At 43.6% G+C, this 23,824-nt stretch overlaps 2 protein-coding genes, 1 long non-coding RNA gene and 1 pseudogene across 3 annotated transcripts; 3 read left to right on the top strand and 1 right to left on the bottom strand.

Annotated features, from left to right (window-relative positions):
- Positions 1-570: 570 nt before the first annotated feature.
- Positions 571-1,657, top strand: LOC120647992 (annotated as a pseudogene).
- A 2,292-nt stretch (positions 1,658-3,949) lies between these two features.
- Positions 3,950-10,799, top strand: LOC120651526. The gene is made up of 6 exons (XM_039929064.1): positions 3,950-4,174; positions 4,718-5,079; positions 5,704-6,259; positions 7,416-7,561; positions 8,141-8,443; positions 8,987-10,799. The coding sequence occupies exons 2-6, from the start codon at positions 4,828-4,830 to the stop codon at positions 10,559-10,561; spliced, it is 2,832 nt and encodes a 943-aa protein (XP_039784998.1). The 5' UTR covers positions 3,950-4,174; positions 4,718-4,827; the 3' UTR covers positions 10,562-10,799.
- A 2,382-nt stretch (positions 10,800-13,181) lies between these two features.
- LOC120651444 lies at positions 13,182-16,195 on the bottom strand. Its single transcript, XM_039928952.1, has 4 exons — positions 15,948-16,195; positions 15,472-15,779; positions 14,678-14,916; positions 13,182-13,944 (listed from the first exon to the last, which is right to left on the bottom strand). The coding sequence occupies exons 1-4, from the start codon at positions 16,085-16,087 to the stop codon at positions 13,363-13,365; spliced, it is 1,269 nt and encodes a 422-aa protein (XP_039784886.1). The 5' UTR covers positions 16,088-16,195; the 3' UTR covers positions 13,182-13,362.
- Positions 16,196-21,354: 5,159 nt separating this feature from the next.
- On the top strand, positions 21,355-22,795 carry LOC120651389. The gene is made up of 2 exons (XR_005666169.1): positions 21,355-21,706; positions 22,352-22,795. It is a non-coding gene; the product is annotated as an uncharacterized LOC120651389 (long non-coding RNA).
- The last annotated feature ends 1,029 nt before the right edge of the window (positions 22,796-23,824 follow it).

Below are 23,824 nucleotides of genomic sequence, written 5' to 3'. Positions count from 1 at the left end.
ATTACAACCCAAAACAGCCACAACTCGACTCTCTGAACTCTTAGTTTGTTTATTATTCGGAGGCCAAATTCTTAGACAGAAAATTTATTCTCGCTTAGAACCCACGGATCAAAGTCGACCAAGTCACCTTTGCTGAGATCAACGCAAAATCAGTCGTTTTCTCCTGAGTAGCACGCCCATGCTTGCTCGCCTTGAAGGAACAGCAGTGTTCAGCAGAGATGGATGAGTCTGCCCCTACCCTGAACTTCAAATCCATCCAAGTATCCATCACCACTTCAAATCTTTGCAAAGATAAACGGAAATCTTGTCACTTGTCAGTTGCTACTTAGGAGTTGCATTGTTAGATGTTTGCAGAAGTAGGAGACATCTAAACCATCACGCCCTAACTATATTGCAGCGTGCGAAATTGGTCGATATCTATTCAACATGAGTTTGGTCTAGGGACAAGGTGAGATGGGATGGTACCATCCACCTTTTGTTTGGTTGGATGACTAGGAATAACCACATAAAAACTCTGGTCACCTTTTCTGGTTACAATATAACTCGTAATTTGTTTATGAAGCTCGGTTGGTGGCAATGATGTTATCAGATCCTGCTGATTGCGTCCTCCGTGTTGATGGAACTTGCATGTGGCATCCACCTCGCCCGATGTTGCAGATTTTCTCACTAAAGTTGCATAAAGTTCATGTGGACGGTGGCTTGGTAGAGTTGTATAGGATATATAGCAGCGTGAGATCGTCTGGATCCATTGCTTAATCATGTCATCAATTTCAGTAGGGATGATCCCATCATTGTGGAGCAGGTGAACATCTGTGATCATTTGTAAAGTTTTTTAAATTGCTATATTCGTTTCAGAATATAAGACCAAACCCACCACATGGCATAGAACTGACCATGCTACATAGGTTTATCTCGTTGAATACTTTTGATTCAAAACAAAACCGATTTAACAATGATCTTGGTCATCAATAGTAAAAGTATCCCTTTTAAGTACGAGTGGTACATCATAAGGGAAGGGTTTTTCTTTACCTAATACTTCGATATGAAGAGCTTCTAAATAATAATAATTTTGTAGGGTTCTCTCATCAACATGGCTGGCCCTAAGCGAGGGATCGAATTAATGGACACTATTCTAATAGAATATGACTTGAGGATCAGGACTGGCAAACATGAAAATGATGATCTACAGCTGATTGATGGTGCGTCAATCATAGACGACATTTGGCTTGAGGACCGGGACATTTTCACAAGACGAATTCATGGTGAATATGGCTCAATTGAGATAAGTGCATCACGTCTTCTCTATGCAGTTGAGGCGACCATAGAAGTTTTCATATCAGAAGTGTATAAAAGCTTCAATATGCATCTTGGATGTTTTACGAGCGGGTTGCATGAACAAATTCAGCTCTTTGATGGTGACATTGGCGAGTCATGTGGCTTAAAGAGATCTGTGGTTGCTGTAAGGATGCATACATCTGTGAAATTGAAGTTCAAGGTAGGTTCAGAGTCATCCAGATCTGCAGAGCATTGCTGTTCCTTCAAGGCGAACCAACATGGGTGTGTCGGTAAAGAGATAAAGACTGATCTTGCATTGATTTCAGTAAAGGTGACTTGGTCACCTTTGCCTCTCGGACTAGATGTAGTGTTTCCTGCCTAATAGGTTTATGTGGCCATATATAGCAAGAAAATTGGCCGTTCAACCTTGTATAGAACTTATTAAAAATTGCCTCTGTTATGAGGAGGCCAAGAAAGATTAGGCAACCATCAAGACATGATGCAAGGTTGTAGTGGCACTGGCAGCAATCGAACATCAAGCTAACAGTATTCTGTCTGCCTGTAATTGTAATCAGACTTGTAAAACCAAGTGTCTGCTGTCTGCTCATGTAATCCCAGAACGTCTCCTCTACCTTAAATGACACGGCAGTGCTCCTACCCTTTCCTAAAAAAAAAAAAACTCTGACCCGCTCCCACACTTCACAAAGCTGCAGTGCAGTATCAGATGTGCTGCGGTGTCATGTTGTTGATCACATATCCTACAGGTTGGATTACATGGCCAATGTTTTTGCACTCAATTTGTCCGTAGTGGAAATTCAGCAGCTGAATTACTCGTTCATTATACTACTCTGCTTCGAAAGGCTTGTCTGAATTCTACATTGCGCAAATGTATGGAATCATCTTGTTGGCGTGTATAACAAATTATTTCTGTGTTCCACTTGAGATCGCCCAATTAACACAGTCAGGGATTGTCGCTGCGTTCCTTTGCTGCAATCTGTTGCTTGTTGAGTATGCATGAGTAAAATTGGAGGAGGAATTTTGTTTAGCACTGCCTTTTTGGCCAGGCTAACAGTCAGGCAAATGCGCGAAGTGAAAGTTCCCTAGTTATTCAATAGGAATTTACCGCTCCATCTATTCTATTAGAAGAAAGCATGCGCAGAACTAAATTCTAGTATCAAGCTTTCATGGGAAATATCCTTAAGAAATGTAAATAAACCATCTATTATTTATATTAGTATACGGGATTTCTAACTGCGCAATTATAACACAGTAAAAATCACTGGAGTGAAAATCTGCGCAAACAACCAACCAAGCCCCGAAAACTTCATCTGCCTTGGCCCGTAAGTTTCACGGGCTCGGCCCACTTGGCTCACTTCGTTTGCCTTGGCCCGTAAGTTTCATCGGGTCCAGCCTGGCATAGTGCGGCAATGCGGCCGGGCCGGGCCGGCACCCCTCTTCCTCCTCTCCTCCCTCAGGGCTCTTCCCGGTTCCCGCTCGTTTCCATTCTCCCCCCGCTCCTCTCCTCCTCTTCCTCCTCCCCTCTCAGCCTCGTCTCGAACCAAACTACCATCCCAACCTAGTTACCTAGCCTCTCGAACCTTCCAGAGCCCGTGTGCTCTATCCCTCCCGCCATGGCGTCCTCCTCCTCCGGCGACGGACCCTCCTCCTCCGGCGACAGACCCCCTACTTCAGGAGGTGGGCGCTCCTCGCGGCCCGTGTGCTCTACCTCCCCTCCCGCCATGGCGTCCTCCTCCTCCTCCTCCGGCGACGGACCCCTTACTTCGGGCGGGCGCTCCTCGCGGCCGCAGTACTGGGACTTGCCGGCGGTCGCGACGACAACAAACGCGAACGATCTGGCGCTCCGGGAGCTCCTCGTTGCGGTGATGAAGCTAGACGTCGTCAGCGCGAGGAGTAAGTCCTCTCGATTCGATCGCTGGCGTGGTTTCGAATTTGCGATCTGATCGTTTCGTTTTCTCGATGTGGGCTTCCTTGGTGGGGGTGGGGTTAGGATCCATCGAGAATTCGATCGAGATTACTTTTTTTTTTGAGGGAATTCGATCGAGATTACTAGCTCCTAGCCTTGTTGGTTCATGCAGAGTTCGCGGAAAAGCTGATGAGGACAGGTCTGGACGAGGCAGAGAGCAAGCGCTACGGGCCGCTCCACCTGGCCGCGTGGACAAACTGTTTGGAGATGTGCGACATGCCGGTCAAGGACTGTGGCTGCAACCCAAACGCGACCAATGCTGATGGTAACTAGTTCTGCATGCGTTTGATGGGTTTGGTTTTGCGTTGTTTAGTCGCGCAACTATGGGGATTGATGGTTGAGTGTGCTTCCTAATGCTCGATTGGGATTGATCACGTGTCATGGTAAACAAGAGCAGATGCCCCCCATCAATCGTCGGAACTATGATCCGGGCGGCGGCAGGCATAGGCGTTACAGCATTTGTATTGAGGAAACCATAGATTGTTAGTAGCGAGCTTAGGAGAGGGACTCGTGCTTGGTTGATTGCTGCAACGAAAACGTGGGTGGGATTAGCAATTGGGCTTGGCCCAGCTTGGATTTGGGCTTAGAAATTGAGCTTGGTCCAGCTTGGATTTGGGCTTGGGGCCATGTATAGCAGTCTATCAGAGCCGCTGCCAGTCGCACTGGCGGCGAGGCGCGCGTGGCCGCGTGGGTGGGCGGCGCCCAAGCGCCCGAGCGTGATGCGCGGCGACGGCGAGGGCACCGCCGCGCCGCCCTCGCTGGGCTCGTGGCCGCCTGGGTGGGCGGTGGCCAAGCGTGATGCGCGGCGACGGCGAGGGTGCCGCGGCGCCGGGCGCGTGTCGAGCAGCCGACCCGTCGGGGCCGCAAGTGGGAGGGGATCCGGCAGCGCAGCGCGGCCAAGGCGTTGATAGCCAGGTGAGATAGCGGCACGGCTAGGCTAGAAACTAGTGCGATTATCTTTATTTGTAAAGGAGTGTTTGTCAGTTTAATGTGATGTCTGGTTAGTTTAGCAGTCGAGTGAATGTAGTTTGAACTACAGAGACCAGCCTTTAGAATTTTGCCATGTGCTGACACAAAATGCACAAGAGAGCAAAGGAAATCCGGTAATCTGTAATCACAAAACCTATGCTCCTGCCGTCATTTGTTTCTGGCAGGAGTGGAACTAGTAGTTAGTTTTTTATTTTATTAGTGTAGGTCTGCAAATGTATCAAGCCGTAGGAAAACATTAACTTGGTGGTCACAGCTGCACCTATCCAGATATAGGTGAGTTTCTAGGACAGCTTAAGTTTCAATAATCGATGTTAATTTAGCTTTAGCTTTCAGGTCTATAAAAATTCTAAAATGATCAATTATTAAAATATTGAGATCTTGGTGATGATTGATTTTTCATTATGAAACACATGTTATTGAGATATCATACAAGTCAATTATGTGATTATTTTCATATGTTTCATCCAGGTTACTGGGAAACAGATGAGTACTTGTTGTCCAAAGGAACTAATGTTGATACGATATGTCAAGATGGTGAAGCCTCACTACGCATTGCTGCTTGCCATGAGCATGCAAGAATGTTGGAATTATTGCCGAAGCATAACCCAAATGTGGATTCTGCCATTGGGAGGGTTGCTTCTGTAGATTCTGGCTTATGGTGGATTATTCTTCTTCGTGCTTACACCAGATGGACAGGGGATTCTCTGGCTGAAAGCCCTAACTGCCAAAGGGCCATGCACCTTATTCTCAGGCTGTGTTTCTCAGAGGGGTGTGATACTTCTCCAGCCTTGCTTTGTGCTGATGGCTGCTCCATGATAGACCGAAGAATGGTAGGAGCTCATATCCAACTACTTCTGTTTTTCAGTGTTATTGTTGACAATACACCTCGTGCCTGTTTTCTCAGGTTCTCTAGAATCTTGCTGTTCTACTGCATTCTTTCAAGTCCAATATCAATCAGAACTGAAACTGTTTTGCCTGTCTGATAATCTGTTGATACTTTGGAAGTTTTGATATGAGTTTTATAGAAGGATTCACTTGTAGGATGGTCTTGTAACTGCTAAGATCATGACCAAAAACCTGAAACACAAGAGTGCTGTGGACATTAATAATGCTACAAAATAGTGCATAGGTTTTGGAATGCTATATAGTTGTGAACAACAGTGTACTTTGTGTATAGTAAACATGTCATCAAATTCTTAGGCTTCTCAATTTAGGTGCTAATTTCCTTTCTGTTTGAACCCATGCTTTGTTCTTATTGAACATGCTTAGTAGGCTGCAGGTAGTTTATCTTAATTCCCTGTGGTTTGTGACCTAATCACTACATATTCATCCTTTAGGGAATCAGTTTGATGCCCTTGATCTTGGGATGACAAGTTATTAGTGCTTTTCTTGAAAGTTCTTTCCATGTTTTATCCTGTATCTTGTTTACTGAACTATTGACTGAATCCTTGCAGGGTATATATGGCTATCCAATTGAAATCCAGTCTCTCTTTTTCATGGCTATGAGATGTGCCCTAAGTATGTTGAAACAAGATTCTGATGCTGACTTTGTGAACCACATCACCAAAAGAATCCAAGCTTTGAGCTGCCATCTGCACAGCTACTATTGGCTTGATTTCCAAAGACTCAATGACATATACCGCTACAAGACTGAAGAGTACTCGCAGATAGCTTTGAACAAGTTCAATGTGATACCTGAATCAATACCTGATTGGATATTTGACTTCATCCCTAGCCATGGTGGATACTTCATTGGCAATGTTAGTCCTGCGAGGATGGATTTCCGCTGGTTTTTCCTGGGCAACTTCATTGCAATTCTGTCGTCACTAGCAGCTGGGGAACAGGCTGAAGCTATACTGTATCTTGTGAAGGAGCGCTGGGAAGAACTCATCAGAGAGATGCCACTCAAAATCTGTTACCCTGCAATGGAAAATCAGGAATGGCAGATAGTCACTGGATACGACCCGGAGAACAGCAGGTGGAGCTACCACAATGGAGGCTCGTGGCCAGGTTAGGGCGCTTTGGAAACTCGATATATAGCACTGGACTGTGTTATTGAACATCTTAACAGTCATATTATTAGTTTGTTAAGCATTATATGGTTTAGGGAGTAATAAGTAGCTACATTTCAAATCTTATGAACCTACGAGATTTGTTATTTGTCGATCTTTTGGGTTTGGAAAACTGATAGCAATATTAGCTTGATTTGTCTATATGAACTTCATCTTTGGGTTTAGCAAATCTTTACTTTTATAATCTACCGATGTACTTCTGGTAGAAAAGATCAAAAGATAGTGTGTATATACAGATACAGCAAGCTGTACATCCTTGATTGGAACTAGGGGTGGTAATGGGCCATGGCCCTAGTGGTCTCTTCACAATCCAAGTTGGCCCTTATATATTTTTAGCTCAAAATTGTATAAGATTAGAGCCCAGCCCTTAGATAATCTAAGTCAATTTTAAGGCCCTTTACCACCCCTAATTGGAACAAAGCAAGCTAGAGTTTGTGAATATGAACAATTTTTTTTGCAAATTGATATCTGTACATTATTGACCTTGCATTAACATCCTTTTTACATGGCATGCTTTCGTCTTCTGTTTGTCCTGCTTATTAATCTGCTACTCTGGCTCCTGGTGGTCCTGGGAGTCGTTATTAATGTTATACCATGTTAGGAATGGGAGAGGAAGAAGATGACTGCACTGTGTGTGTGTGTATTGGATAGCCCCAAAGTGGATAATATATACATGAGAACACCCAAACCCTAGAATAGGAAAAGACTAAACTACCCTTGACTTATTGATTCTTGTACCCTTAACAATTAATTCTGTGGTTTAGGGACTTGGCAATTCAATTTCATATTGGTTATTTGTCGATCTGATCTTTACTTTAACTGTTTATAGGAATTCCATCTCTGGGTTAGCGTATGTGTACATGTGTAATCTGCTCTGGCAAAACAGATAGTATGTAGAAACTGAAAACTATCTTCAATCAGTACAGTTTGCATAAACTGAAAGCTATCTTCAATCAGTACAGTTTGCATATATGACCAGACATTTTTGTTTGTCCAATTGATATCATTGGTGTACATTATTCACCCTGCATAAGCTTCCTTTTTATGCTGCATGCTTTCTTCATCTGTTTGTTTAATCCCGGGTGCCTGTGCAGTGTTGCTGTGGCTGTTGGTGGCGGTGAGCGTGAAGCTGGGGCGCCCGCACCTCGCGAGGAGGGCAATGGAGCTGATGGAACGGCGGCTGGCGAAGGATGAGTTCCCCAAGTACTACAATGGCTGCTCCATGATAGACCGAAGAATGGTAGGAGCTCGTATCCAACTACTGTTTGATGAAAGCTGCATGCCCTCCCTGCTTTCCACCTTGTCCCCATAACTGCTTACATGTTGGCACTCCAATGGGCAGTTTGTATATGATCTTACTGTTATGTTACTTTGCATGGAGTCAGAATGGGTACAAAAATACTATATAACGGTATAACCTTAAATTATCCTGGTTTTACTGTTGCATTGTTGGAGTGCTCATTGATGTTGGAGGAAAGAACACTTACATAGGGAACCTTGTTGATGAAAGCTGGAATTTTCACCAGAAAAATGTTTGGACATAATTTTTTGTATAGTGGTACAAAGGAAAAGAGATGGCATGGCATTGTGGCTTCCCATGTCCATGCTATCCATTTGCATATTTAATATATTTTGTAGGTAAAGTTGAATAAAGTGATCAGGTTCTCCTGTTCGTGACCTTGTATCTTATAATAGCTGGCATACTACACTGCTTGAACTTTTCTTTCTGCTCGAGTTCCACTTCTTTTCTTTGCAAACGAAGGAAATGCCATTTCCGAATTAAACTAAAGTTTGTTCTGGTATCATTGAATAACTGCAGGCAGAGAAGCATGGTTGTCACACTTATCAAGCCTTACATGCAAAGAGGAACGGGAACCTTTGCCGTATGTATAACAGTGATCAACAGAACTCTCAAGCTACAAGTTCTATCTTCAAAACAGCTCTTTACTGTGCCATGTCCTGGATTATGATGAAGATGGGTTTTAGTGATACTTCTGCAACTTTACTTTGTGCCAATGATTGGTCCGTGATGGATACTTTGATGCTGTTTTTCTCTGGTACACCTGATTATTCTCCAACCTTTCTATGTTGCATGGGCCTCCCAATAACAGACATGAAACTGGTAAGCTGGTCAGCTCAGGTCCGAGTACTTCAGTTCTTTCATTATTATGGTTGACAGTGCATCAATACCTGTTTGTTCAATTCTTATGACATATTGTTCAACTACATGCTTTCTAGTCCCATCTCAGTTAAAGTTCTTTATCGGGAAGAAACTTATTTAATATTAAAAATGACATTAAGCTCACCTGAAAATATATTGACCCTTCAGAGTTTCCATGTGGGTTCTAAAAGGAACATTTTTAAGATCAGGAACAAATACCTGAAGCACAAGAGGATTGTGAATATTAAGAATGTCACTGAGTAGTGCATAGGTTTTGAAAGACGTAGGAGCAGTATGTAGTTGTGTACAGTTTACTTTGTGGTTGGTCAGTTCGTCAAATATGGAAGTGCCAATTCCTTGTAATTTGAATCCATAATTTTTTAATGGAAAACTCTTAGGCAAAAAATCTCTCATAATTCCTGTTGTGTTCCTATGGCCTGCATATTCATCTTTTTAGAAAACCTGAAAAAGTACTGATCCGTTATAGATGGTATTTTGTTTCAGGTTGAATTTATTATGGACATCATTGATGAGATGGAAGTGAGCAATAGGGCCACCATATGCTTAGATCAGTCTGATGATGGAACTGAATTTGAGTCTCTAAAAAGTGTCCTGGGCGGTATTGGAGCCATCCGTGCCTGGTGCTTCAAATATGGCTTACGTTTTGACGTATCGAGAATTTATGGACCCAATCTCATTATCTATTCCACACCAGCTGGTGGTACATTCTATCTCACCATCAAGTACCTGGGACGCTCTCTTACCTTGTTGCTTGCTGGCAGAAGTTTGTATATTAGGGGTTGGAGGGATGGCTTGAATGGAGCCTTTGAAATATCAATGGGAACTGAGACGCCGTACATGCTGGGAAATGTGACTACTATATCTATTCCAGAAAATTACAGGTTTCTCAGTCCTGGTACCAGTGTTGGGCAAACTTGGATGGGCCCGGATGCTCTAAGATATGCATTTGAGACACTGTACAAGTGTCAGGGGAAAAGATCCAGAGATCTCAAGCGAGCAATTGGAATTTTGGCAGTCCATATTGCCAAGGCAGCACGCATACAATGTGTCTTGAAAGCAGAGTGCAGATCATTCTTGAGTTACGACCAGACTACATTAGATGGCGCACCTGAACATCATTCTGGATCAGTTCTCCAGGAAAGGAAAAACTCATTCTGGATTAATGAATATGGTGAGTCCTGTTATAAGAACATGGGAGACACTGAACATCGACTTAATGGAACAGTTCCACCGGGAATAGAAAACCGACAAGGTGATGATGTAGGATCATCAATTGAAGTATTCAGAGAGGTCAGGATCGTACTGCGGGATGCCTGTCGTGAAGCTGCCACGGAGGAAAAGCCTCCAATGGTTGAGGACCCTAGTGACTATTATAACAGGAAGATACTTTCTTCCAAGGGCCTTAAAGCTGGCATGAAGTGGTCACGATCGAGACAAGAGAGAGGGGGTCAGAGAAAGAAACGTCCTCTGGATGAATTTTCAGTGGGAGGAGGAGACAGAGGATCTGATCTTATTGCTTTGCTGTTGGAGAACTGGCTTCCGGAAGTGGATAAAGAACAAGAAGAAATCAAAGAAGAAGAGGATAAAGAACAAGAGGAAGAACCCAAAGAAGAAGAGGATGGAGAACAAGAGGTAGAAATCAAAGCAGAAGCATATGAAGAGCAAGAGCAAGAAATCGAAGAAGAAGCAGATGAAGAGCAAGAGCAAGAAATCGAAGAAGAAACAGATGAAGAACAAGCAGATCCATCCCATGGAGACTTTCTGAGTCATTTCCCTGGTGTCAGGAAGTTCATTGAAAAACAGCTAAACCAGGTGAGATCTGTTGAGAGGGTACCCATCCAGCCTTTTACCACGACTTTTACTCCCAGTTCTACAGATGTCGTTGTTTCTTCAGTGAGACAGATGCAGATGTCTACAGAAGAAGAAAGTCTCTTTTCTTTGAGAGCAAAGATGCGTTCAAGGTCTCTCCAAAGGCCATCGAGGGTCCTTTCCCAACCTAGTTTAGTAAGGGCAGGCCACTTCATTAGCAGATTTTTACGTTTCCGTTTCGTCCTTTGAGTACGTGCACGGTACACTATCTGGACAAGGTTGATGTGCAGGCCGATGCAGCACAAATATCTGTTCATGCGTATAGTCTGGTATTCTGAAGCAGTGAGTTGTAACTTCTCCACTATCTGGACAAGGTTGATGTACAGGCCGATGCAGCACAAATATCTGTTCATGCGTACAGAGTCTGGTATTCTGAAGCAGTGAGTTGTAACTTCTCTTTGAATGTGTATCACTGTCGTCTGTCATATCTCCCTCTTGGAAATGCATGGATGTGTATCTGGGAAATTCTAGTGCAGGACAAAACTGAGAAGAAACAAAATGTGCAATAGGCTGCACTGTGCGATGTCAACATGAAACTGTGGAGTATGCATGGCCACTGAATCAAAATGTAATTAGACAGTACAATTAGAGTACAATTATTACACTAGTTGGGTACGCCTGAACTCTGTTTTCATAACAATTGGCATCCGTGAACTTAGACTAGTGGTCCAGTGCTGCTGCCACCACCTAGATTGTTAACCGTGACGCCCAGCTTTTAAACAAAACGTCCCTAAGGTCAGATGAACAACCTCTAGGTTCAAAAAAAAAAAAAAAACGAAAATACCAAGCCACTTCACCAAGATTGACGCAGAATCAGTCTATATCAGCTGGCCGATGTCCATTGTTGTGCGAAGGAACAAGGAACTAGAAGACCCTGCGCCTAACTAGAACTTCAAATCCATCTGAGCGCCCATCACCACTGCAACCACAATCCTCTCCAAGCAACGGGACTCCACAATGGTGCCATCAAAGAGCTTGATCTCTCTGGTTGCTATTTGTACATGCACATAGAAATTATAGGTCGGCAGTCAACGTAATTTCAAGAAGAAAAAAAGTGTCACCAAAGCATGACAGTTTTGCCAGTTTATTACTCCCTTCATTTCAAAATATAGGTCGTTTTGACTTTTCTAGTTTCATAGTTTTTGTTATGCATCTAGACATATATTATATCTAGATGTATAGCAAACACTATAAATCTAAAAAAAATCAAAACGACCTACATTTTGGAACGAAGGGAGTAGTATTTTACTATACATTTGAAAACAATAACTCGTGTTTTAATCGTGATCATTATGGTGACAGGATGGGAGCGCGTGACATCAAGGTGGGGCTATCGCCGTAGCTCAAGCTTATTCACAAAATGAACTGGACTCAGGTTCAGATATTCCGATTCCAAAGGGTATTCAGCACTTACAATAAAAGGAGATGCCAAGATTTCAAGCTGTGTTGTATCATCTTGATGTAATGTTTTTGAAATTAATCAAATCTTCCTTTTCCAAAAAAAAACCAACAAAAGGATATGGAAAACAGATTTCCTCCTCCTCAATCCTTGTGGTCGCTGCGGAGCTCTTTCCTTCCATTCCAACTATCGGGCAAAAAAGAAGGCAAAACCTTTGGTCATGCAAACAATTACGAGTTACGATTTAGTGGATAATAACAGGCTTTGGTAAGTTAAGTCGTCAGTGTGTAGTAAAGTAATTAAGTAAATTTCGCAAAAAAATAATTAAGTAAATTTCCTATACTTATTCGAGTCTGATCCTCTGTTTTCCACTGTTACACCAACTAGTAGGGATGCACGTGCCCAGGCACGTGTTTAAAAGTAGTATCAATAATTAAAAGGGTTTTTTTAATCAATAATTAGAAGGATTTCAAACTAATATCATATATCACTGTACATATAACCTATTTAGTCTATGTTATAAGGATTTCATCAAGAATATAGCAAATGGACAGATCATGAAGAATATGTACCACACGTGTTCATGAGCAACAAATGGACAGATCAACAAATAAACAAAATTGCCGTTGGCTTAGCTTTCAAAGCAACTCTTTAACACCTACCCAGCACCCAATAGAATTGTAGGAGTCTGGGAGAGACCCCTTACGCGCCCGTGCTATTTTTGGCGTTTCGATGTCCACGCGCGTTTCATGAAGGCGTGGCAACGACTCATTACGGATGACGTGAGCTTGCCTTCAACCTCATGCCGCCGTTGCCAGTTAGGGTCGCCGTTGTCAGGTGAGCCTTTCCGGCGAGAACATTCAGGTGTCGACCATTGAGGGAGTTCTTGCACTGCCGTTTGTGGTCATGGGCCCGCTGGCCGTGATTGGCGGAGTGTTGATTCGGGGACGAGAGACGGCAGCCTGGAGAATAAGACGGATCGTCGGTTGTGTCTGACCAAGATTTGCGCCGAACAATGGTTACTGACAACGAACAAGACCCACCATCTTTGGCGCCAAAGAATTCAAAACAAGCAAGGCCACCGGCCTGCCAACTATAGCTAGCCCGCGCCTGCTAAAAGCCACTGGCACCCAGCAAGCCCAGCAAAACGCTACGCAGGCCTGTCTCTAACCAGATGATCTAGGCCAGAGCCAAAACGAGCCCATGATCTCATCTGCACAAGCGCAACAAGTCTCTTGGGCCAATCCGGGCCCCAACAATTTATGGTCAAATTTCTCCACGTGTAATTTACTTGCCCATGGTCAAAGTGGTTTCTGTTCTCTTTTTTTTATAAAAAAATGGATAAATCTGATTACAACCCAAGTCCTGATTACAACCAAGCCTGCCAACTCTAAATACAGGCAGACAGAATACTGTTAACCTGAATGTTCGATTGCTGCCAGTGCCACTACAGCCTTGCAAGTCGTGATGGTTGCATAATCTCTCTTGGCCTTCTCATAAGTCATAACAAGAGGCAACTTTTGATAAGTTCTATATAAGGTTGAATGGCCAATTTTCTTGATATACAAGTATGGCACCATAAAATCTTATATTAGGCAGGAAACACTACACCTAGTCCTCTAGGCAAAGGTGACCAAGTCACCTTTACTGAAATCAAAGCAAGATCAGTCTTTATCTCTTTACTAACACATCCATGTTGGTTCGCCTTGAAGGAACAGCAATGCTCAGCAGATCTGGATGACTCTGAACCTACCTTGAACTTCAATTCCACAGAAGTATGCATCCTTACAGCAACCACAGATCTCTTTAAGCCACATGACTCGTCAATGTCACCATCAAAGAGCTGAATTTGTTCCTGCAGCCCGCTCGTAAAACATCCAAGATGCAAATTGAAGCTTCTATACACTTCAGATATGAGAACTTCTATGGTCGCCTCAACCGCATAGAGAAGACGTGATGCACTTATCTCCATTGTGCCATACTCGCCATGAATTCGTCTTGTGAATATGTCCCGGTCCTCAGTGCCAATGTCATCGATGATTGATGCACCATCAATCAGCTGTAGATCATCCTTTTCATGTTTGCCAGTCTTGATCCTCAAGTCATATTCTATTAGAATAGTGCCTATTAATTGGATCCCTCGCTTAGGGCCAGCCATGTTGATGAGAGAACCCTACAAAATTATTACTATTTAGAATCTCTTCATATCAAAGTATTAATTAAAGCAAAATGCTTCCCTTGTGATGTTTCACTCATATTTAAAAGGGAATAAGGGATACTTTACAATTGAAGACCAAGATCATAGTTAAATTGGTTTTGTTTTGAATCCCAAATATTCAAAAAAAAAAACTGTGTCTGATGAATAGAGAAAAAAATGTATTTCGTAATGATAGGATTATTTATGCTATTCACCTCCACATGCATATGAGGAACAAGAGAAAGTCAATTTTGTGTGGTGTACTAAGTAGCAGCAGAGGGCCAAAAGTATTAGATTTGATTTTCTTTGGTGTAACAGGTGATATGGATCTGATCATAAACCATCATTTCACAATCTAAGACTCAGTATATTTATTTGTAGTTTATATACAACCCAAAAATAATTTTTCTACTTTCGGACAGATTATTCAGATGGAAGCATCGTTTGGCGCTGTGACCCAAATATTACTTAAAATCTATGGTACAATAACTGTATGCTATTTCTAGTTATTAGGGAAATCAAGAGTGCAAACAGAACCTACTTTTCTATTAAACGATCCAAGAGCATAATTAATACAACATTCAGGCTCTTTGCCAACTTTAGTGATGTAAAAGAGATTAAGTTAATGTAGCATGATCAGTTCTATGCCATGTGTGTTTGGTCAAAGATATAGCAATTTAAAAACTTTACAAATATCACAGATGTGCACCTGCTCCACAATGATGGGATCATCCCTACTAAAATTAATGACATGGTTAAGCAATCGATCCAGACGATCTCGCGCTGCTATATATCCATACAACTCTACCAAGCCACCATCCACATGAACTTTATGCAACTTTAGTGAGAAAATCTGCAACAGCGGACGAGGTGGATGCCGCATACAAGTTCCGTCAACATGGAGGGCGCAATCTGTGGGATCCGATAACATCATTGCCTCCAACCGAGCTTCATAAACAAATTACGAGTTATATTGTAACCAGAAAAGGTAAACATGGAGTTTCAAAATTCCACGGCTATATTGGAAAGTTCCCTTTTTCATTTACATGGAAGCTTTCTATGTCATTTTTACTAGGTTATTTTCTCCCAAGAAAAGTTCTTTTAGGAAACCACAATGCAAAAGAGTGGGACCAGAGTTTTTATGTGGTTATTCCTAGTCATCCAACGAAACAAAAAGTGGATGGTACCATCCCATCCCACCTTGTCCCTAAACCGAACTCATGTTGAATAGATATCGACCAATTTCACAAGCTGCAATATAGGTAGGGCGTGATGGTTTAGATGTCTCCTACTTCTGCAAACATCTAACAATGCAACTCCTAAGTAGCAACTGACAAGTGACAAGATTTCCATTTATCTTTGCAAAGCGCTGGCATTCAACAGTAAAAATAAACAAAATTAAGAAGAACTAACCTCAAGGTTTCAGCAAAGAATATATAAGTTAATGCTGCCTGCAAAATATACTAAAAAACTTAAATGGGAGAAGAGATATTGATGACTTACTCTCATTACGGTTTGCAGTACCAAATTCTTCTTTCCAGCTATCCGCGCCCCTGTATATAGAGCCATCACGGTGCCTGCTCCTTGGAAATCTATACAGAGGGAATATACCGTCGACAGGGAAACGAGGTATCTGTGCTGACCAGCCCTCTTCACCATCACTGTCTAGTTCAGTATCAGAGATGTCCAGAGTTCCCTCGGTTCTATCACGTTTGTCATTGGCAGAAGGGATGAGGAGGTGTCTGTCTGGTTTATCCATCTCCCCTTTCACTGCAATGCCGCTCGCTATGTTCCGATATCCATGTGGAGATCTACCACAAAACGCGCGTAAAAAGCTAATTCCAGCATCCGACACAAATAATAATATGGTACGAAATCGATTCCCTGGGATTCCTATGAGATCAACACTTCAACAGGATGGAACAACCACCCCAACTAAATAAACGAGCAATCTTTAGCATCAGAACAAGAAAACAAACCGGGAAACACGACGGACAGGTGGATTGGGGGCCGCCGTGAGTCGGAAAAGTCCTCGCGCAAGCGCTAGTGGACACCAGCGCGGGCCAGAGGCCATGAAAGAGAGGAGAGCCCGCGAGTGATAGGAGGAGAGGCGATGCATTGGGGCAGGAGCGGTGGCAATACTAGGACGTCGGATGAGGCGTGTTTGGGCACCTCGTACTCTGCTAAACTGAGCGCGGAGCGGCGGCGGGGTTGGGATCACCAGGCGAGGCGGCGAGGCGGCGAGCACTTGGCATCTTCTATCCACCGTCCACTGCATCCGACGGCTCTCGTCCGTCCTTCTCTGCTTAGCCTGACTACCGTGTGGCCCAGTTCGGCCCAGCAAACACCAAAGATTGACTACCGTGTGGCCCAGTTCCGCCCAGCAAACACCAAAGATAGATAAGCTACCGATTTCTCTTCCTATTTTCTAAAATAAGAATTGATTCTTTGATCCGCTTTAGGCTTGTACTGCATTTTATTTGAAACATGTGCGTGCGGCACATGAGCCTCTACTAGTCCATAATAAAAAAAAAACAATGACCGAATCAATTGGTGCTTTCGTAGAAGAAAACCTACAAACCTTCTATATTGCCTGACAATTATATGCATCGTTGAGGCAGCAACATGAAGATGTTATCTTGAAATACTCTTAGAGCATCTTCAAGAGACTAATCAAAATAGCTCAACTAGCCAAATTTTCTTCACACCAAAATAGCTCTCCAACAAACTAGCTATCCAATTCGTCAAGTCATCCGGCTCTCCAAATTGAACACCTCGCTAGCCAAACTTAGCTAGCCAGTCCGGCTAACTAAAATGGCTTGCCAAGTATGGCTCCATGCACAAGAAGAGTTGAATGTGATGTTGGAATTTGGGGGACCGAGCCTAGCTCGGTTGGCGCGCGCTCCAGGTGTGGATTTTTTTCCACCTGATGCTGAGGCATGTATGTGTGCGTGTGGTGTGAGTGACTTAGTATGGCGTGTTTCGAGACTACTCGGGTAGCCTCGTTTACGTTGAGTCCGGCCAGTGTGGGCGTCCAAAATCTTAAATGACTCTCCAGTGCTTCTGGGTGCTTTCAAAAAACAAGATATGTTGAGCAAATGTCTGAAATCATCTTGATGACGTGTATGCCGAATTGTTTGTATTTGGGATCAGCCAATTAACACAATCAGGGATTATCGCTGCATCCTAACAATTAAGTTTTGTTTGCTGCACTCTCTTGCTTGTTGAGTATGCATCAGAGAAGTTTCTTTGCTGCTAAGGATGGCAATGGGTCGGGTTCGGATCGGGTGGGGTGTCTGGGCACCCAAACCCGAAACCCGAACTTAAAACCCGAACCCGACCCGAACTCTGATTCGGGTGAGAATTCATGCCCAAAACCGAAACCCTCGGATATCCGAAACCCAACGGGTAATCCGCAAACCCGAATTTTTTAGAAACCTCTGCGCGACAGCCGGGGTGCGGGGCGCGGGGTCCTCTGATTTGCGCTCTACGGGGCGCTCTGCCTCTGCTCCGCTCTCTTCTAGGCTGGGCGCTGCTGCGCTCTGCTCTCGCTGGTCGGCGGCCGCTGCCTCGTGGCCGGCCGACAGTGGGGGTCAGGGCTGGCGAGTGGCCCGTGGCCGCCTGGCGGCAGGCCGGCCGGCAGTGGGGGCCGGGGCGGGCGGGTGGCCGCTTGGCCGGCAGGCCGGCGCCCGACGGGCAGTGGGGGCGGGGCCGGGGCGGGTGGGTGCCTGGCAGCCTGGCTGCGCCGCTGCAGGCAGCCGCCGGGTCGCTGGAATGGGCGACGGGTGAGGCTGCCGGGAGGGAGTGACGAGTGACTGAGTGAGGGTCTGATGTGGGAATATATACCTAGGGTTGTTAGGTGGGCTTTATTGGGCTATTGTTTTCGGGGTCCCAATGGAGCTCCACGGGTCCAATTAAAAATCCGACCCAAACCCGAAATATTTCGGGTATCCGAACCCGCAAATCCGTGGGCGAATATTAGAACCCGAACCCGAAACCCGCAAACCCGAAATCCGCGGATATCCGACCCGTACCCGATCCGCTGCCATCCTTATTTGCTGCACTCTCTTAGAGAAGCTGATTGAGATGCAAGAAGTGAAAGCTCACTAGTTATTCAAGTGGAGTATACTGATTGTTTTTATCTCAGGCAGGTGACCGTGAAAGTGATGTTATTCAGTGTGTTCAGCGCCGTGTCTCACCGGAGATGAATGAAGCTTTATTAGCGCCTTTCACTGGCGATGAGGTGTGGGCAGCCTTAGAGAGTATTGGGGACTTGAAAGCGCCGGGAGCTGATGGGATGCCATCAATTTTCTACAAGCAATTTTGGCAACTTCTTGGTGAACGGGTGAAGAAGGAGGTGCTTGAGGTGCTGAATGGCGGTGATATGCCACAGGGCTGGAATGATACAATTATTGTGCTCATTCCTAAGGTCAAGCAACCAGAGAAATTAAAGAACTTGAGGCCAATCAGCTTGTGTAATGTTCTTTACAAACTGGTTTCTAAAGTGCTGGCAAATAGACTGAAAAAGATCCTACTGGATATTATCTCTCCTTCGCAAAGTGCTTTTGTACCAGGCCGTATGATCACGGACAATGTGCTTTTGGCATATGAACTGACCCATCACATAAATAATAGGAGAAGAGGGGCTGGTAGATTGGCTGCTATCAAACTCGATATGAGCAAGGTTTATGATAGAATTGAATGGCCCTTTTTGAAGAAAATGATGCAAAAACTGGGTTTCCAAGTGGATAGATCTCATCATGAAGTGTGTCATAACAGTTTCATACCGCATAAAGGTGAATGGTGAGTACACTGATCGTTTTTTCCCTCAAAGGGGTTTGCGTCAGGGCGATCCATTGTCACCTTATCTATTTATTCTTTGCGCAGAGGGTCTATCAGCTTTGTTGCAGCAAGCTGAGTCCGATGGGAAGATTGAAGGAATTAAAATACGTCGTGAAGCCCCTCGGGTCAATCATCTATTTTTTGCAGATGATTCTTTAATTCTCATGAAGGCAAGGTGTTCTGGTGCTCAAGCACTGAAGCAAATTATGTGTAAATATGAACTAGCATCCGGTCAGGTAATAAACAAAGATAAATCATCTATTTTGTTCAGCCCAAATACTGGAGATCATGCAAAACAACAAATGAGATTAATTCTGTCCATCAATCAGGAGGCAAGCGCTGAGAGGTACTTGGGGCTTCCTGTTTCAGTGGGTAAATCAAAAAAAGAAAGCTTTTGAATACATTAAACAAAAGGTTTGGGCACGTATTCAAGGATGGAAGGAAAAGCTATTGTCTAAAGCAGGGAAGGAGATCCTTGTAAAAGCAGTAGCACAAGCGATTCCGACCTTTGCGATGTCATGCTTTGATCTAACAAAAGGCTTGTGTGATGAATTGAGCACAATTATTGGTCGGTATTGGTGGAGCCAACAAGACAAAGTGAATAAGATACACTGGTTAAGCTGGGAGAAATTGACGAGATCAAAGAAGATGGGGGGTCTGGGTTTTCGTGATCTACATTTGTTTAATATGGCAATGCTAGCACGACAAGCATGGCGACTCTTAACCAGCCCCGATACTCTATGTGGCCAAGTTCTAAAGGCGAAATATTTTCCAAACACTACTATCTTGCAATGCACAGCAAGAGAAGGCATTTCATACTCATGGCGTAGTATTTTGCAGGGACTTCAGCTCCTAAAACAAGGTCTGATTTGGCGAATTGGTAATGGTAACAATACTAATATATGGGCTGACCCATGGATTCCTCGTGGATGCATAAGAAAACCAATCACACAAAGAGGTTCATCCCTCCTGACCAAAGTTTCGGAATTGATTGATCCTAGCACAGGGGATTGGGATGAACAATTGGTCACTGATACTTTCTGGCCAGAGGATGCTAGTGTGATTTTGACAATTCCAATTGATGTAGATATGGTTGACTGGCCGGTATGGCATTTTTATCCAATGGGGAAGTTTTCAGTAAAATCAGCTTATAAGCTAGCTATTCAGATTCGAGATCAAAATTTGGGAAGGGATGTATCATCATCAATGGCTGCGAGTAGTAATGTAGAGTGTAACTGGCACAAAATATGGTAGCTGAAATTTCCAAACAAAGTGAACATGTTTATATGGCGGCTGGCACATAATAGCCTTCCTGTAAGGCGAAACTTAGCTAGGCGAGGAGTAAAAACTGAAACTATTTGCCCTGTGTGCTATCGATTAGATGAGGATTGTGGCCACTTATTTTTCAAATGCAAGATGGCTAAGGAATGTTGGCGAATGATGAACTTGGAGCATATAAGGGCTGAACTAGAGCAATGCAGATCTGGGAAGGAAACTGTAATGGGAATATTGAGTTTTGAGCAAAAGGATCAGAATAGAGTGTTTATATGGCTTTGGCGTTGGTGGTCAGCGCGTAATAAGGCGAATGTGGGTGAAAGGATGGCCACTGCAGTGGAAATCAGTAATTCTGTTTCCTTCCACATGATGGAATTTGAGAAGATGGCAAACAGGTGCATAACAAAGCCAAATATTCCAGCTCCCAAGTGGAAGCCTCCTCCTGTTCATCATTATAAAATTAATGTGGATGCCTCCTTCTTTGAATCTACAAGGGCTGGAGGATGGGGTTTTGTCGTCAGGGATTGTGAAGGTAAGTTTCTGGAAGGGGGAGCTGGAAGCTTTTCTCGAGTTGCAAATGCTTTGCAAGCTGAAACTCTAGCAGTTAAGTATAGTCTTCAACGAGCCGCTGATTTGGGAATGACAAGAATAGTACTAGAAACCGATGCATCAATTGTGGGAAGAGCACTTATGTCAACAGACTTTGATCGAAGTCCAAATGGATGTTTGTTTAGGCAGATACATGAGCTTATGATGTCTCAATTTGTTTTTTTGTTCTGTCTCTGTATGTGCTAGATCATATAATAAGGTGGCTGATAGTCTAGCTAGCTATGGGTGTACTTTAGAGAAGGGATCATGTATGTATATGAATTATGCTCCAGACTTTGTACTTGCTCTGGTATCTGGCGACTTGCCTAGAGCCACTGAGTAAAGGAATATTTCCTATTAAAAAAAAGTGGAATATATTCCTATTAGAAAAGAAAAACATCCCCATAACTTGATTATTATGTCAAGCTGTTATTGTGGAAAATGAAATGCAGACAAATTTTACTTAGTGGGCCAAACAACCAACCCGCCCACTCCAACCCAAAAAGAAAAAAACTGTGTTTACTTGGGTGCCAAGTTTCATCGGCTCGGCCCACTTAGAATAACTCCAACTATAACTCCAGTAGGACTGCTAAATTTGAGTCAGTAAATTTTACTCACCCACATTCCAACAAGTTTAGTAAATTGGGCTTCCATTTTTCCAACTGACAATTAGGCCCCACCTGTCATCCTCTCAACCACACCCCTCTCCCACTCCCACTCGTCCATTCCGTACCCCGCACCGCCGGCGCTCGCAACCCCATCGCCGCCCCGCTCGTCGTCCGGGCGCCGCCGCCCTCGCGCCAGGAGGAGGAGGAAGCGGGGTGGGGGGCGACCCGGGCGGCGCGCTGCGGTCCCCAACCTCCTCGCGCTACGGTCCTCCCACCGCCGCTGCCTCGTGCCTCCCCAACCTCCCTACCACCTCTGCCTCCCTGCCCGTCGCCGCCTCCCTGCCCTCGTCGGTGCGAGGAGGAGCCCGTCGTCCCGTACATCTACTAGGCGCAGTGCAGTACTCGGAGCTTTTGCAAATTCTGAGGTGGAAAAAAAATTGAAGCCTTTTGCATCGTGTTCGTGTCTCAATTTTTGCGATCTCGCCTCCTGTCTCTGATGTGCAATGATAGAACGACAGATTGTGTCAACCTCCTATCTCCTGTCTCAGGCTTTAATTTCTTGGCTTTCTGAAGTAGCATCATGTTATCTCGTGCCTCTACTAGCCCTGCTGGAAAGACTATATTTTGACTAGTAATTGATATTTGTAAGCATTTTTGTGTCCACCATCAAGAATCTTGCATATTTCTTGGCTTTCTTGTGTCAACTATCAAGAATCTTGCATATATATGGCCACTATATTTGCTGAATGCCTTCTGGAAAGACTAAGTTGGATGTGTATATTTCTTGCAAAGGTTCACAAATAGTTTGCGCCCCTGAACGCATAAACGGTTACCGGTTGTGACTGAGATGTAATAGAGAAAACATTCTGGAATATTAGTGTTTGTGATAAGTGTTTTTCCTTTTGATTTCACCCTAACAATGAATTAGATTGATATGCTTGCAAAGGTTCTGGAATATTAGTGTTTGTGATAAGTGTTCTGGTTCCCTAAGAAGAAATGCAGGAAACAACCCAGAATGGCATACTGTTAATAAGTCATTTACCAGTCTTCTGAATTGTTTGCTTTGCAAGGCTTGCTATAATCTGATGTAACTGTGCACTATGCAATCAAGATGAGAGAGAGGACGAGGATGATTTCAACTACAATCAGAAAGGTACTGTTACCAAGGTGTTGGACCCTAAGGATTACGAGCATCGTGATCCACAGCTGTTGGAGGAGTTCCTCAAGATGCATCAAGAGATCGAGGATAAATCGACACATGAGCAGCTCCGAAACGATCTCGTCGAGCGTTTGTGGGCGATCCATAGTTCTAGGTAGCTATAATTGAGATTTGTAACTGTACTCTTTTCCAGTAGCTGTCCTCTTGTAGATTTGTATTGGAATTTGGAGGAATTGTAATGCAGACAAATATTGTAATGCTCTCAGAATTGTAATGCTCTTCTCTTTCAGTGGATAGCTATGAGTACTTGCAAACTTTACAAAAAATATTCCAAAGAATATTTTTGTTTGTTTCAGATACACTGGCAGAAACTGCAATCAAGTCACTGTTACATGCCTGCAGTATAATTTGTTACATGCCTGCAGTCAATTGTGTGTCTGCAGCAGCAACACCGTTTTAAGCTCTGCATGCATTTCAGAAAATTTAGAAAATTGCATCTCTTTCTGAAGGTCTGTCTAGGTCATTGTCTGTCTTTTCAATATATAATGAACACCCTGAAATGGAGGATGAGACAAGTTGGTCATGTAGTGATAGTCAGCATGACCAGTTTCTGAATTTGTTGTCAAAACTGCTTTGTCAATGATTGAAAGAGGCCGTGCTCTGCCAAACATGGTTCAGAATTGATGGAGCAAAAGAAGAAGCTGTCAGTAGTACTGTGAGTCAGATTATTGTAGCAATGATGCAGCTGCTGCTATAATTAACAACTCTGAACCTGAAAGATGCAGCTGCTACAATAACAGAATCACTGAAAACAACATGTTGGATAACTTGCTAGTCATCCTTTGTTCAGTGATTCTGGTCTTATTTCAAATAGACATATATAACTTGCTGACACATAATTCATACACACTTAAGCTGTTAGCTTCAGTTAAGTAAAAAAGCTACACATTCAGGCTACCATCCAAAATTCAGTTAAATAAAATTAGAGCTGTAACCTGATCAATCTGAGACCAGAACAGCATCCTGTCTACATATCAAGCACTGGTAATCTAAAAGTACATCTCAGCTCTAATTATCACAGAATCACATATCACTTTCATGAAATTATTTATTTTCATATCTCAAGTACAATATCTCAGAATCATATCTCATGTTCACATGACAGAAACATGGTGTCCAGGCACTAAACAAACAACATGGTGTCATCTTCATCTTCTAGCTAGCTGCAGCCTCTGCTCTTGGGTGGGGTCCTTGAACAAGCTCTTGATGGAGGTCTGACACAAACACAAACGTGTCAAATAAAATCAGTAATATCTCATTTAGAAATTATTCAGCTCGCTTGATGGAAGGGGACACACCTCGGCAAAGGATCACGCGGAGCTTA

The sequence above is a fragment of the Panicum virgatum genome, chromosome 1K, assembly GCF_016808335.1.
Source record: "Panicum virgatum strain AP13 chromosome 1K, P.virgatum_v5, whole genome shotgun sequence".
Lineage (NCBI taxonomy): Eukaryota > Viridiplantae > Streptophyta > Magnoliopsida > Poales > Poaceae > Panicum > Panicum virgatum.
Note: the sequence above shows the minus strand (reverse complement) of the source record. Positions and strands in the feature narration are given on the sequence as shown.